General features: G+C 41.5%; 1 protein-coding gene across 1 annotated transcript in view; it reads left to right on the forward strand.

Annotated features, from left to right (window-relative positions):
- HADHA (hydroxyacyl-CoA dehydrogenase trifunctional multienzyme complex subunit alpha) overlaps positions 1 to 13,757 on the forward strand; it is a 48,575-nt gene that overhangs the window by 31,541 nt on the left and 3,277 nt on the right. The window contains exons 12-15 of the mRNA XM_072770798.1: positions 5,319 to 5,453; positions 7,446 to 7,617; positions 9,885 to 9,971; positions 13,507 to 13,647. Of these exons, the coding sequence (XP_072626899.1) occupies positions 5,319 to 5,453; positions 7,446 to 7,617; positions 9,885 to 9,971; positions 13,507 to 13,647 (535 nt within the window). The remainder of the gene's footprint in view (positions 1 to 5,318; positions 5,454 to 7,445; positions 7,618 to 9,884; positions 9,972 to 13,506; positions 13,648 to 13,757) is intronic.

Below are 13,757 nucleotides of genomic sequence, written 5' to 3' on the forward strand. Positions count from 1 at the left end.
ATTTAAGATACTATTTGCCTGTTTCATGTCTATTCTTTTTAGCAAGATTTTCAATATTATGCTGCCTAAAAGCTCTTCAACATTTTAAATTTACTAATGCCCCTAAATTCACCTTCTAGCTCAGTGGTTCTCAGCCTGGGGAATGTTGCACCCCAGGGATCATTTGATGATGTCTGGAAACATTTTTTGGTTGTTATAGGTGCTTCTGGCATCTAGTGAGCAGAGGTCAGGGATATTGCTAAACACCTGATAGTGTATGGGACAAGCCTAAGAATTAGAATAATCGAAAATGTCAGTAATGCCAAGGTTAAGTAATACTGCTTTAGCTGAATTACCGTGAGGGCTTTCAGAGCAACTAATGTTACTACTTTCTCCATCTCCTTCACCTTTAGCAACATTACAATCCAAAAAAAGAAGATAAAACGGGTAAGAAATCTGGGTGAGACAGATAACGATGCTAGCCCAGAGGGCTGATTTCCAAATATAATATGAACTACAACTATAACTACTTCTCCAGCACACATGGTGATCAGTAGGGATCATTACCAGTCCGGTTGTGTTTGTTCTACCCAACATGGAAACAGTATCCTGCAATCAGTAGGTGCTGTAGTACAGTAAGATGGCCACTTAAGCACTTATGTCAGCATCTCTTCATATATTCTACAAAAATCAAACATTAACAAGGACAAAAAAGTCACCCATTCCCCATGCATAGCATAAGTGCAAGGCAGATATGCTACTAACTTCTCATTATGTAAGAGGGAAACCTCACTGTAACAGTAAATAAAAGGAAGCAAGAGAGAAAAGTATTAAGAGTCTTGCAAAATCATACAACTGTGAAACACACCAATGCTACTTCCTCACCCTACCCCTTTACTCCACCATCCCTCCATCTACCAAAAAATGCCATCAATTAAAGAGACTACACTTTGCAACTGCAGAGTCCTCTTAAATAATGAAACCTAATGAGCTACTCCAGACACCTCCTCCTATCTGTATATACTTCTTCCTGTCATAGGCAGCTAGACATAATGCCATCTGGAGAGGGTATCATTATACCAAATACACGAAAAAGATAGGCAGAATCCACATGCATCTCATATAAGAAGTAAGAAAAAGTATCAAAATACTTACGCTTATAAAGATTCTCCCCCCCTAAAGCAGTCACAATACAGAAGAAAACTGTAACAAAACACTTCCAAATTTGAATCAAATATCCTTAAATAAGCATTTGCAGATAAGAATCATCTTGAATCAGAAATTCAAAAACTCGGGACACCTGAGTGGCTCAGCGGTTAAAGCATCTGCCTTTGGCTCAGGGTGTGATCCTGGAGTCCTGGGATCAAGTCCCGCATCGGGCTCCCTGCATGGAGCCTGCATCTCCCTCTCCCTGTGTCTCTGCCTCTCTCTCTTGGTGTCTCTCATTAATTAATTAATTTTTAAAAATTTTCAAGAACTCAGAACTAAATGTACAGAAAAACAGCGTGATGCAAGAGTTGGCCAAACTTGGAAATAAATTGGGGAAAAAGGAGATGAGGAATTAATCATAGGGTACCCAAGGCAGAATAGGGTGAACAGATTTACTAAAACTTAGAAGAATAGGGGCACCTGGCTGGCTCAGTAGGAAGAGCAAAAAACTCTTGATCTCAGGGTCATGAGCTTGAGCCCCATATTGGGTGTAGAGATGACTTAAATAAATAAACTTAAAAAAAAAAGAACTTTGAAGAATTAAAGAAAGGGGATTTTTTTTCTACTTTCCCAGCTGCCAGTGATGCCCTCTGCTTCCTCCACTTCTGTCCCTAGGCTCTTCCCCCTTACCTTGGATAATCATTTGAATTCCTTATCTATTTTATTTTTTAATTAATTTTTATGCAAAAAAATGCACTTATTCTTTTTTAAGAAAACTGTTATAAAGTTAAATATTAACTGATAGTATTTTGTGTTTATGGTTTGAATATTGTACTATAAAAGGAATCCTCTGTGTGAAGCCTGTAACTGGCTCCTTTCAGTGGTATGACTTGGAGACTGTGCATATTAGTACATATCAGTTAACTCATTCCTCTTAATCTTCTACTGATGGATTGATGGCTCTTTGCAGTTTTTCATGATTACGAACACTGTATGACTGTTCATCGCAGTTTGTCATCTTATGCATAAATACTTTCACTGGAGTAGATAATGAGAAATAGAATTACTAGTTCGTGGGATATGGGAGGTTTAGTTTTAATAAATTTGTCCTCCAAAGTAGGACAATACATACTTCCATCAGCCATGTACTGAAAAAAACAATTTTTGTACATCCTCCCTGATGCTTTTACAATTTTTGCCAACCTGGTGGGGAAAGAATATCTCATTTTAATTTGCATATCCCATGTTATGAGGGAGGTTAAGCATCTTTATTGTCAGTTTTTTTTTTTTTTTTTAGTGAATTGCGCTTTTTTAAAAAATTAATTTATTTACTTATTTATTTTTTTAAGATTTTATTTATTCATGAGAGACACAGAGAGAGAGGCAGAGACACAAGGCAGAGGGAGAAGCAGGCTCCATACAGGGAGCCCAACGTGGGACTCGATCCTTGGTCTCCAGGATCACGCCCTAGGCTGAAGGCAGCGCTAAATCGCTAAGCTACCTGGGCTGCCCTTAATTTATTTTTTGAGAGAGAGAGCTAGCAAACTCACACAAGAAAGATTGGGCGGGGGGTGGGGTGGGTGGGCAGAGGGAGAGAACTCCAAGCTAACTCATTACTGGGCTCGGAACCCAAACCAGGGCTCAGTTCTGCAACCCATAAGATCATTTCATGACCCGAAACCAAGAGTCAAACGCTGAACTGACTTGAGTCACCCAGGCATCCCAGAATTGCTTTATACAAGCCCTTCCCCATTTTAGTGGGTTGTCCTTTTTTTTTTTTAAGTAATCTCCACGCACAATGTGGGGCTTGAATTCTTGACTCTTGGAGATCGAGTCGCATGCTGTGCTGCCTGAGCCAGCCAGGTGCCCCATGTCTTTTTTAATTGACACATGCATGTTCTTCATTTCCCAAGTTGTAATTCTTTGCTGCAATATATATTGCAGGGGATCCCTGGGTGGTGCAGCAGTTTGGCGCCTGCCTTTGGCCCAGGGCGCGATCCTGGAGACCCGGGATCGAGTCCCACGTCGGGCTCCCAGTGCATGGGGCCTGCTTCTCCCTCTGCCTGTGTCTCTGCCTCTGTGTGTGTGTGTGTGTGTGACTATCATAAATAATTTTTTTAATTAAAAAATATATATATATATTGCAGATTTCCTCCTATTCTATGGTTGTCTTAATTTTGTGGGGTCATTTCTGTTTGTGACAAATTTTTAGTTTTCATGCAATAAATACCTTTTTTAGCCCTATTCTTTATGTCTCTCTATCCTGTTTTCTCACTGTTTTCCAGTTAATTAAACTAACAATGTAGGGGCGTCTGGGTGGCTCAGTCCATTAAGCTTCCAACTTTTGACTTCAGCTCAGGTCATGATCTCAGGATCATGGGATTGAGCCCCCCCATCGGGCTCCATGCTCAGTGAGGAATCTGCTTGAAATTCTCTCTCCCTCTCCCTCTGCCACTCCACCCCCATGCACACGCAGATGATGTCTCTCATAAATAAATAAATCTTGGAGCACCTGGATAGTTCAGTGGTTGAACATCTGCCTTTGACTCAGGTCATGATCCTGGCCGGCGTCCTGGGACTGAGGAAGCCTGCCTTTCCCTCTGCCTATGTCTCTGCCTCTTTCTGTCTCTCATGAATAAATAAATAAAATATTTAAAAATACTAATAAATACTGTTAAAAAAAAAACCACTAAACATAGAAATGCACGTGTTACTACAAAGCTACATTTAAAAGATGCTTCCAGAACTTGAAATTAGGTTTCCTTTTCAGGTCATAAACATGATTTTTGAAAATTATAATCAGAAGTGTTAGGAATGAAACTTTATCCTAGTATTACAACTCTGTTTGGTTTTTTTTTTAAGATTGTTATTTATTTATTCACGACAGACACACAGAGAGAGAGAGGCAGAGACACAGGCAGAAGGAGAAGCAGGCTCCATGCAGGGAGCCCAACGTGGGACTCGATCCTGGGTCTCCAGGATCAATACCCCGGGCCGAAGGCAGCACTAAACCGCTAGGCCACTGGGGCCGCCTAGTATTACAACTCTAATTTAAGTCTACATAGTGCTGTTAACTTCGGCTTTTATGAAGGAAGAAGTTCTGGAAGAATTTCTTTAGTTGTTTACTATGGGAGCATGGCATATTGCTCCAGAATTATGAAAAACTAAAAATAAAAAAGAGAGAGAGAATAAGCAGATATGCTCTCTGGCCCACAAAATATTTAGAATTTAATTGAAGAAACAAAAATAGTGAATATGAAGCCATTCCAGAATACTGTGGGGTAAGCCAGATGGTCCTAAGAAGTTCAAGAGAAGTTGGAGGGTAGAAAAGGCAGCAATGTGCATGTATGGAGGTATTTGTGGGGAGGGGTGTAATAAGGGCTGGAAGCAAAGAAAACATCCAGGAGAATTTTGATGTAATCCAAGTAAGGGTAATGGCACAAATTTCAGAAGAAATGAAAGCTTACTGGAAAATGGTAAAATCAGTAAAATAAGTAGTCAGAAGAAGATGACTAAATGTCTTTGGGCATATCATGGCAAATTGGCTTTTGTTTGGAAACCAGAGATATTCATATTGACATCAACATAAATCAGGTTGTTTTGTTTTCAGTGATCTCCAGGCATAATTGAAGATCAGTATAATTCTGTCTTCTTGTGTATAGGCCAGTTCTTTTCGGCCTAACAAATTTTTGCATATAGCTTTGAAAATCTCTCTCTCTCTCTGCCCCACTCATGCTCTCTCTAAATTAATTAAAAGGGGTTGCCTGGGTGGTTCAGTCAATTAAGCATCCAACTCTTGGTTTTGGCTCAGGTCATAATCTTAGGGTCGTGAGATCAAGCCCATTGTTGGGCTCCACACTGTGTGTGGAGCCTGCTTAAGATTCTCTCTCTCTTTCCCTGCTCATGGCCACTGTCTCTCTCTAAAAAAATTAAAAATTTAAATTAAAATAAATACATTTGAAAATGTATTTTTATGGGCAAAATTTAAATTTTTATAGATAAAAATTTAAAATACTTCATAGATAAAATTTTAGATAAATTTATAGATAAATTCATAGATAAAAATTTTTATAGGAAAAATTATTTAAAATACCTTGTTGTGCCCACTTTTGTTGGTTTATTGAATAATTTGGGTGATCTCCCACTTTTACTAAAATAATTACCAGAAGTCATTCATGCTTTCCTTCTAGGGACCTAGCCATTCTTGGTGCAGGGCTGATGGGAGCCGGCATTGCCCAGGTCTCTGTGGATAAGGGCCTGAAGACCATACTTAAAGATGCTACGCTAACCGGGCTGGGCCGAGGACAGCAGCAGGTGTTCAAAGGGTAAGCCAGCTCTCTGTCTCTGTCAGCAATATGCTGTTCATTTTTTGCCATTATGGATTCCTTTTTCCTGAACATGGTGGGTACTGGATGCTCCATGGTTAAGCTATTTCCTTTGACTTTTAGAAACACTGATTCCTTTCCCTTAGTTTTATTGTACATGTTACAGTGTGCAGTAAAATGTAATGTCTAACTGCAGAAGAGAAAACTACCAGATATTTTTACATGCCATTTATTTCGTGCTTTGGTATCAAGACTAGAAGGTCTCATGTTTGTGAATTTTGGTAGTTTCCATATCACTGCTGTATTTTTAGGAAACACGAAACAGCATGACATTGTGGAAGATGAGGAGGTGGGGAAGTATGCCAGAACTGCACATTGAGGGTAGAGCTGGGATCAAAACTCTTGAACCTTCTATTTCTTGGCTGGCACAACTGTGGAGAAGCAGGAAAAGAATTTGGTTCCACAATGTCTGAGGCTTTACAGACTGTGTCTCCTTCTTACCACTGAATTAATAAAAGGTCAATACTACTTTCTCTCCTGCTCACCTACCCCTTCTCACCCCGGGGCCAAACGCTGCCTGTTTGCAGAGTGGGGGGAAACCAAGCAGCCACTTGGGCAGACTGGGAATTGGTTTCAGGCCAATTCTGTGCTCCAGTATAATGGACAAGCTGGCTGCACTTAGACTGTCCCATGCATGACTTTTAGTCAAATGAGGTTTTTTTGTTGTTTCTTATATAGGTTATGTAGCTTCAGCATGTTTGACCTCATTTCTGCAGAGAGATTATGTTGCTACTGTCATGCTATACAAGATGTGGCAGGTTTAATCATTTTGGCAAATTACTGTAAGATAGCAAGGAGTTGGAGTAAAAGATTCGTGACAAAAAAATTTTTTTAATTGGCACGTGCTTGATAACATGGCCCTGAGACTAGCATGTAAACATTCCCAAACACCATCACATACAGTCACCAAAATGAGAAATTGCTGCTCTAAAATAGATCCCACCCTCTGTCTCTTTTGGATTTAAGTTCCCCAGCTTTCCCTTTGTGCCTCAGAAACATCAGGCTCTGGCATGTGCCCCTTACCGTGCTGCTGACTTAGGACATAAATGTTTCCCATCCTCTCTTGAAAACAGTTTCATTAGGGATTAGAATTAGAGCAACTAATCATGTTTTGAGTTCTGATGAGCATTTTGTTTGCTAACTGCTGACATGGTTGTCAGAAACCAAGAGATTTGAACCCATACTTTTTAAGACTTTGAATACTTCTTTGAACTTACCTTGTGGCTTTAATTTTTCTTTTAGTTAAGGAAATTAGTGAATGGGATTCAGGAAAACTCTAGGTTAGTTATTCTGAAAGTGTGGTCAGATTAAAACCTAAGAGAGCCTACTTTTCTTGGCAGTGAAAAGTAATCGGTTAAATGTTTGAGTAGCAGGAATCCTTTTTATCTCCCTGTGGGAAAGAAGAAACCTTGAGTTAATATTTTATGTAATCAATAGAATGTGCTACTTATACTATGTGCCGACTGGGAAGTAGATTAAGAATATAAGAAAATAATGCTTGGTCTCGGTTTTCCAGGAGATTACAGTTACAGAATAACAACATGATGTGTAATCAGGTAAAATAAGTTCATGTGGTCTAGGACACCTGTTGGGTGTTTTCTCTGTTATAGGTACAGAGTTACCAGAGCTGCATCTTTGTTTTGCCATTCTAGTATTTGTGTCTACTCTTCTTGGCAAATTTAACTATTTTTTGAGTGATAGAGTTTATGTAAGTTTCACTTGTAAAGGCATCTTATAGTTTGGGGGCCAACCTGTCTTTCTCCTAGTACCTAGCCATTTGACCATGAGTCCCTCTGAGCCTGTTTAAGCAACCCTTCTCTCTCAAAATGGGAGTAATAGAATTATCTCATAGAGTTGGTAAAAACATGTAGCACATGTCTGGCCTATGGATGCTCAATAAATGGTAAGTCTCCTTTTCTCTATTTTTTCTAGATTGAATGATAAAGTGAAGAAGAAAGCTCTAACATCATTTGAAAGGGACTCCATTTTTAGCAACTTGACTGGGCAGCTCGATTACCAAGGTTTTGAAAAGGCTGACATGGTGATTGAAGCTGTTTTTGAGGACCTAAGTCTTAAGCACAAAGTGCTAAAAGAAGTGGAAGCGGTAAGTATGAGGCCTGTTGTACATGAATTCTCGTTTAGTGAGTGGAGGACACAGATGCAGGTGTTCTTAAAAGGCAACTTGTGGTTCTTGTTATAGGGCTGTTCATGTCCAAACATCAGTTTTTTGTGAACTCATGCACAGTATATATGTTACAAAGGTCAAATCTGGGTCTCCAGGCAAGAAAATCAAGTAGCACAGGGTTCATTAGCATTCTGTGAGAGTTCGGTCACCCAGACCTACAGGTAGCCTCATGGAGGATAGCCAGCTGTGTTGACATTTTGGGTTAGCTACATGCCATAACTAAACTTCAGATCTAGCCAGCACAGGAAGTAGGGGAGGAATTATTGCTCCAGGCAGGTTTCACATGCTTACTTTGTGGAAATGCTTTGGTCTTGATCCCAAATATTCTACATGCCATGAACAAAACAGGTACCTGTATTGGGTGGTACAAGGAAAGAGCCGAGAGGAACAAATGACAGTAACCTGAGTACAAGGTAGAACCGGGGCCTGGAGCAGCAGCCTACAGTTAAATAAATGTGGGCTAGTAGATTGTGCAAACAAAATGAAACTGGCTTGGTAGTACTCCAAGTTTCTGGAGTAGTGGCCATACTCTTAAAGTGCCCTGTGAGTGAGGGCAATCCCTGCTCTACCACAGACTCAGCCTACGGAGGGTTTAGAAACTAAAGACAAGGTCGGGAGAGAAACAAAAGATAAGCAGCCGGCCTGGGACAGCTTCCACTTTGGAATCCATGCACTGGAAAATCTTTCCTTTTGACAAAGGGTAATGTAGATTCAGCTGAGAGAGAGCTGAGTGGATTTGTATTCCATCTGTGCTAAGTGGTATTTCAGCACAGATACGTAAGTGGTATCCCAGGGCTTTGAGGGCACTGCTGAGCCAGTGGCAGGCAGATTCCAAGGAGCAGCAGAAGCTGACACAGGCAGCATGGAGAGAGGAGCTTTACCACTTGACTAGGTGTTGGTATTTGCTTCTGGAAAATTGGGGTTGCAGTTGGGAAACTAGTGATCAAGGGAAAGAGAAAGAGGGATCATCAGATCAAGAGGAGTGCAGACTCTGAGCAAACCTTTACAGCATTGCCTCTGGCTTCCAAGAGGGCAGAAAATGGGGCTTTTTAAGGCCTGGCCCAGAGCTTCAGAGTGTCACTCCTGCTTTCCATTGGTAAAAGCAAGTCACAAGATTCAAGAGGGAGGAAGTAGACAATACCTCTGGAGCGGGGGAGAGCCACGTGTGAACCAGGAAGGGAGGACTGTTGCCTGCTCTCTTTGGAGATATTGGTCCACTCTTCATGGAGACTTTCCCCACCAGAATAAGATGCCATACCTCTCAGACATGCCACTTGAGACTCTTCCTTGCGGTCACGCTCTGCTTTCGACTTCACACTTCTGATTAAAATCATGGGGGCCTGATCACAAGCTGATTGCTGAGCCAGGTTTTGTCCAACAGGTGCCTCTCTAGGTTTTTCCCTTTTTTCTTTATAAAAAAATATTGATATGGTATTTGACCTTTATCTTCCTTATAATTGATGTTATTTTACGCTCAGCTCTTTAGTGTGTTGCATGTATTTTGAACCTTGATTCCTGTCTCTGATGTTAGGATTTTGCCTGTCCCGGTTTGCACAAATTTGACAGGTGTGCCTTCCGTGTGTTTTATGCATGCAGCTGAATAAAAATTTAATAACTTGGGATCATGAACAGAATGCTGAGACAGTCTATGTTAGAGTTTTTCTCCAGGGTGATAAAGCTAACAGTTAATAGTATTCATGTGCCGTAGATTAATTACAGTGGTGTCCAGTTTTCTAACAGTACCCTGTATAAAATGAGCTAGGCATGCATGTTATGACTTGTTCTTAGAAAAGTAAAGGGTGCGGGTATCATGAACTTCTGGATTCAAGGGCAGATCTGAGCAAGAAGAGGGATTGGCACATAGGCTGGATCTTGAAACGAATGAGATTTAACTCAAGGTGATCTCTTCAGTGTTTATCTGAAGTGTCTTATTTACCTAACTGCTGAGATGTAGTCTCTGGGTTAGGAAGGATGCTGAGCCAGAGATGGAAGGAGGCTGAATGGGAAAGAGAACAAGGTCACACACAGAAGCCCTGGGTGGTTATAAATATCAGGTGAATAGTGTCTCCTGTCTGAGTGGCTGTGGGGAGAGCAGGGCCAGGCCCAGGTCTCATACTTTAGCTTTGCTTCAGACTCCAGTCATCTCCCGGGTTTATGTGACATTCTTAAATGCTTTTCCCCTGCAGGTGATTCCAGGTCACTGTGTCTTTGCCAGTAACACATCTGCTCTCCCAATCAATGAAATTGCTGCTGCCAGCAAAAGACCTGAGAAGGTAAATTCTGAACAGAGGAAAGACCCTGAACTGTTTTCCTATTACAGGCTCTCAGAGGAAGGTTTAGAGCATGAGAAGGGCCTGTGTGGATTGTGAAGTGAAGGGAGTGATGAGGTTTTCTCCAAAACTGGGCATAGAGAAACTAATACCATGACCATTCAAGATGCTGGGATAAGTGAAATGAACTATAACCAAAATAAGCTTTTCTAGGTGATCTGCATTCCAAGGTTCGGACTATAAAGCATACCTTTATTACAATTAGGTATTTAAAGATAGGTCCAAGGAGCACCTGGCTGGCCGAGTTGGTAGCATATGACTCTTGATCTCAGGGTTGTGAATTTGTGTCCCATATTGGGTGAAGAGAGTACTCTAAAAATTTTTTTAAATTAAAAAATAATAAAGATAGACCCTAAAATAAAAAGGGATACTCCAGAATATCACTTCAGCTACAGAGTAGACACTGCTAATGATCTAAGACATGTTTGGTTCCAATTCCACATCCAAGAATAGAAGATCAGGAGGTGGGATGCCTGGGTGACTCAGTGGTTGAGTGTCTGCCTTCAGCTCAGGTTGTGATCCCGGAATTCCGGGATCAAGTACCGCATTGGGTTCCCTGCATGGAGCCTGCTTCTCCCTCTGCCTGTGTCTCTGCCTGTCTCTTTTTGTGTTTCTCATAAATAAATAAAGAAAATCTTAAAAAAAAAAGAAGAAGAAGAAGAAGATCAGGAGGTGTGGTGAGGTGTGTCCACCTATGGGTTCACTTAGAATTTCTACCCAGGACATGCAAAGGTAGAAGCACTTTAAGTATTTGGAATGATGCTTAGACATTTCTCTTTGGGCGTCTGCTGGACTAGAGCAACCTAGGGAAAGTGAAGGCACTCAAGGAGAAATGAAATACCTCACGTCTCTGGAGGATAGCAATTAGCCTTAGGTAACCAGAGCCAGCCAAAAGTAGGCAGGAAATATAAGAGACCTGTAAGCAGCTAAAATTGTTAATACAGAGTCCTTGTACTGAAAACACAAAAGTCTGTTTATTCCTATTCTAATAGTTTGGTAATACAAGGTAATCTTGTTTCCTCACACATAGCAGATTGGAAGTGATGTGGGGCCTGACAGGCAAGTGCAGGGATGGCAGGAAAAGGTCATAAGGAGAAGTGGCAGCTGATAATGTTACACTAAGGGAAGATACAACAACAGTATAAAGGGAGATGACAATCTGGCCATGTCACATCACTCAAAGCACCTCTGCAGCATTTTAAGTCAGTAAAGGAGAACCTTTGATGCTAACTTCTCATTTTCCAGTGGGAAAAGTATCATGCTTTGCAGTCCTGGCCTCCAGGTATCTTGGATAGCTTCCATAAGTCATCTGCTTCCCCTATCTCATATAAAATTAAGGGCAAAGGGTCACAGGTTGGGTGATCAGCCATCTGCTTATCCAGAACAAGTTGGTCACCTCTGGCAGAGCTTTCTTGAGTGATGAAAAATGGATTTTGCTTGAGGCAGTGATTATATGGGTGTATATACAAAACTCATTGAAATGAACACTTATACACTTATTGTGTATAAGTTATATATCATAAAAGCTAATCCCTTTTGCTTAGAAGTACTGAGTCTGAAACAGGTTTGGTTTTTTAAAAAATCATTTAGACATAAAGAACGTTTAGGATTTAGAAGCAACTTTTGGATTGGTAAGTTTATGAAACATTTAAGTGACCTATGTGTTACATAATGGAGAGTAGGCAGGCTCTGGAGACAGGCTAACTGTGATGGAATCCCATTGCCATCCACTGACTGGCCCTGAGCTACTAGTTTTAACCTCCTGATGTCTTTTTTCCTCATCTAGGTAGGACTGACTAGTTCACAGAGTGATGGATTAAATGTAGGGAATTAATGGCAATTGTATTAAAGAACAGTGGATAGCCAGTAATCAGCAAATGGTAGATATCGTTAATTATATCTCACAGCTAAAATGAGGGTAGACAGAGCAAAACTCTAAGTTTTATGATTAAATTGTTTTCTTCCATGGCAATTCACTTGGGAGGACTGTTAGCCTGAGGAGGAGGTTCTGAACTTCAGCATGTATTAGAATCACCTGGAAGGCTTCTTAAACACAGATCTGGGCCCTGCCCTGTCTCTCATTCAGTAGATCTGGGTCTGGGGTGGGCCTGAGCATCTGTAGTTCTAAATTTCCCAGGCAGTGCTAATGCTGCTGGTCAAGTTACTTCATTAGTGTAATGAATCTTCAGGCACATTTGAATGTTGATAAATCTTAAAAAAACAAACAAACATTTATTAGAAAGAGAGCTATGAGGTGGGACTTGGTGGGGAGAGGCAGAGAGAGAGAGAGAATCCCAAGCAGACTCCCCTTGAGCGTAGAGCTTGACACAGTGCTCAATCTTACAACCCCGAGACTAAAATCAAGAATTGGAAGCTGAGGGCAGCCCCGGTGGCGCAGCGGTTTAGCGCCGCCTGCAGCCCGGGGTCTGATCCTGGAGACCTGGGATCGAGTCCCGTGTCAGGCTCCCTGCATGGAGCCTGCTTCTCCCTCTGCCTGTGTCTCTGCTTCTCTCTATGTGTCTCTATGAATAAATAAATAAAATCTTAAAAAAAAAAATTGGAAGCTGAACCAGCTGAGCCACCTAGGCATCCCTGCATGTCGATAAATGTTATTTAAACCCAGGATCCTGGGTGCCTGGGTGGCTCAGGAGTTGAGCATCTGCCTTCTGCTCAGGTCGTGGTCCCGGGGTCCCAGGATCGAGTCCCACATCAGACTCCTCGCAGGGAGCCTGCTTCTTCCTCTACCTGTGTCTCTGGCTCTCTGTCTCTGTCTCTCTCTCTCTCTCTCATGAATAAATAAATAAAATCTTTAAAAAAAAATAAACCCAGTATCCTGCTGGTGAGACCCATCTGTGTAAAATCCAAATACATCTCTGACAGTCTAGCATATTGACAGATTCTTCTGCCTACCTCGGTTTCCCCTGTCCTCAAAAAAAAAATGGCCCTAGGGCAGCCCCGGTGGCGCAGCGGTTTAGCACCGCCTGCAGCCTGGGGTGTGATCCTGGAGACCTGGAATCAAGTCCCACATCGGGCTTCCTGTATGGAGCCTGCTTCTCCCTCTGCCTGTGTCTCTGCCCCTCTCTCTCTGTCTCTATGAATAAATAAAATCTTAAAAAAAAAAAAAAAAGTGTCCCCTCTAAACCAACAGTATCATTAATATGAGTGGAACTTTCATTCATTCTTCCCTGATAAATCTAATTTGGCCATGAGCTGTGATTTTGGCACTAATTCTTGGTAGAATCTATCACCCTCAGTGAAAAACCTTAGAAGCAGTTGGAAGAGGAAGATTCCAGTGAGCCCTCTGAACATACTGAACTTTTTATCAAAAAACCACAGAGCCAAACCACTCAACTGGATCAAGCAGTATTCCTGTATCACGACCACCTTTCTCTCCCTTGCTTTCCTGGCCAAAAATGAGTGCTATCCAGTTCCCTCCTCAGCGTTGTTACATCTGTTGGCTTTGTACTCCCCTTGCCAGGTGATTGGCATGCACTACTTCTCTCCTGTGGACAAGATGCAGCTACTGGAGATTATTACAACAGATAAAACGTCTAAGGACACCACTGCTTCAGCGGTAGCTGTCGGGCTCAAGCAGGGGAAGGTCATCATTGTGGTGAAAGTAAGGAGCTGTATAACAACAGAGTGACAGATGTGGGGAAAGTTCTGTTAAGATTCCTTGTACCTCCAGGCTTGTTTTGCCTATGTTTGCCTCAGAATCATACCAAACAA

The sequence above is a fragment of the Canis lupus genome, chromosome 12 (assembly GCF_048164855.1).
Source record: "Canis lupus baileyi chromosome 12, mCanLup2.hap1, whole genome shotgun sequence".
Lineage (NCBI taxonomy): Eukaryota > Metazoa > Chordata > Mammalia > Carnivora > Canidae > Canis > Canis lupus.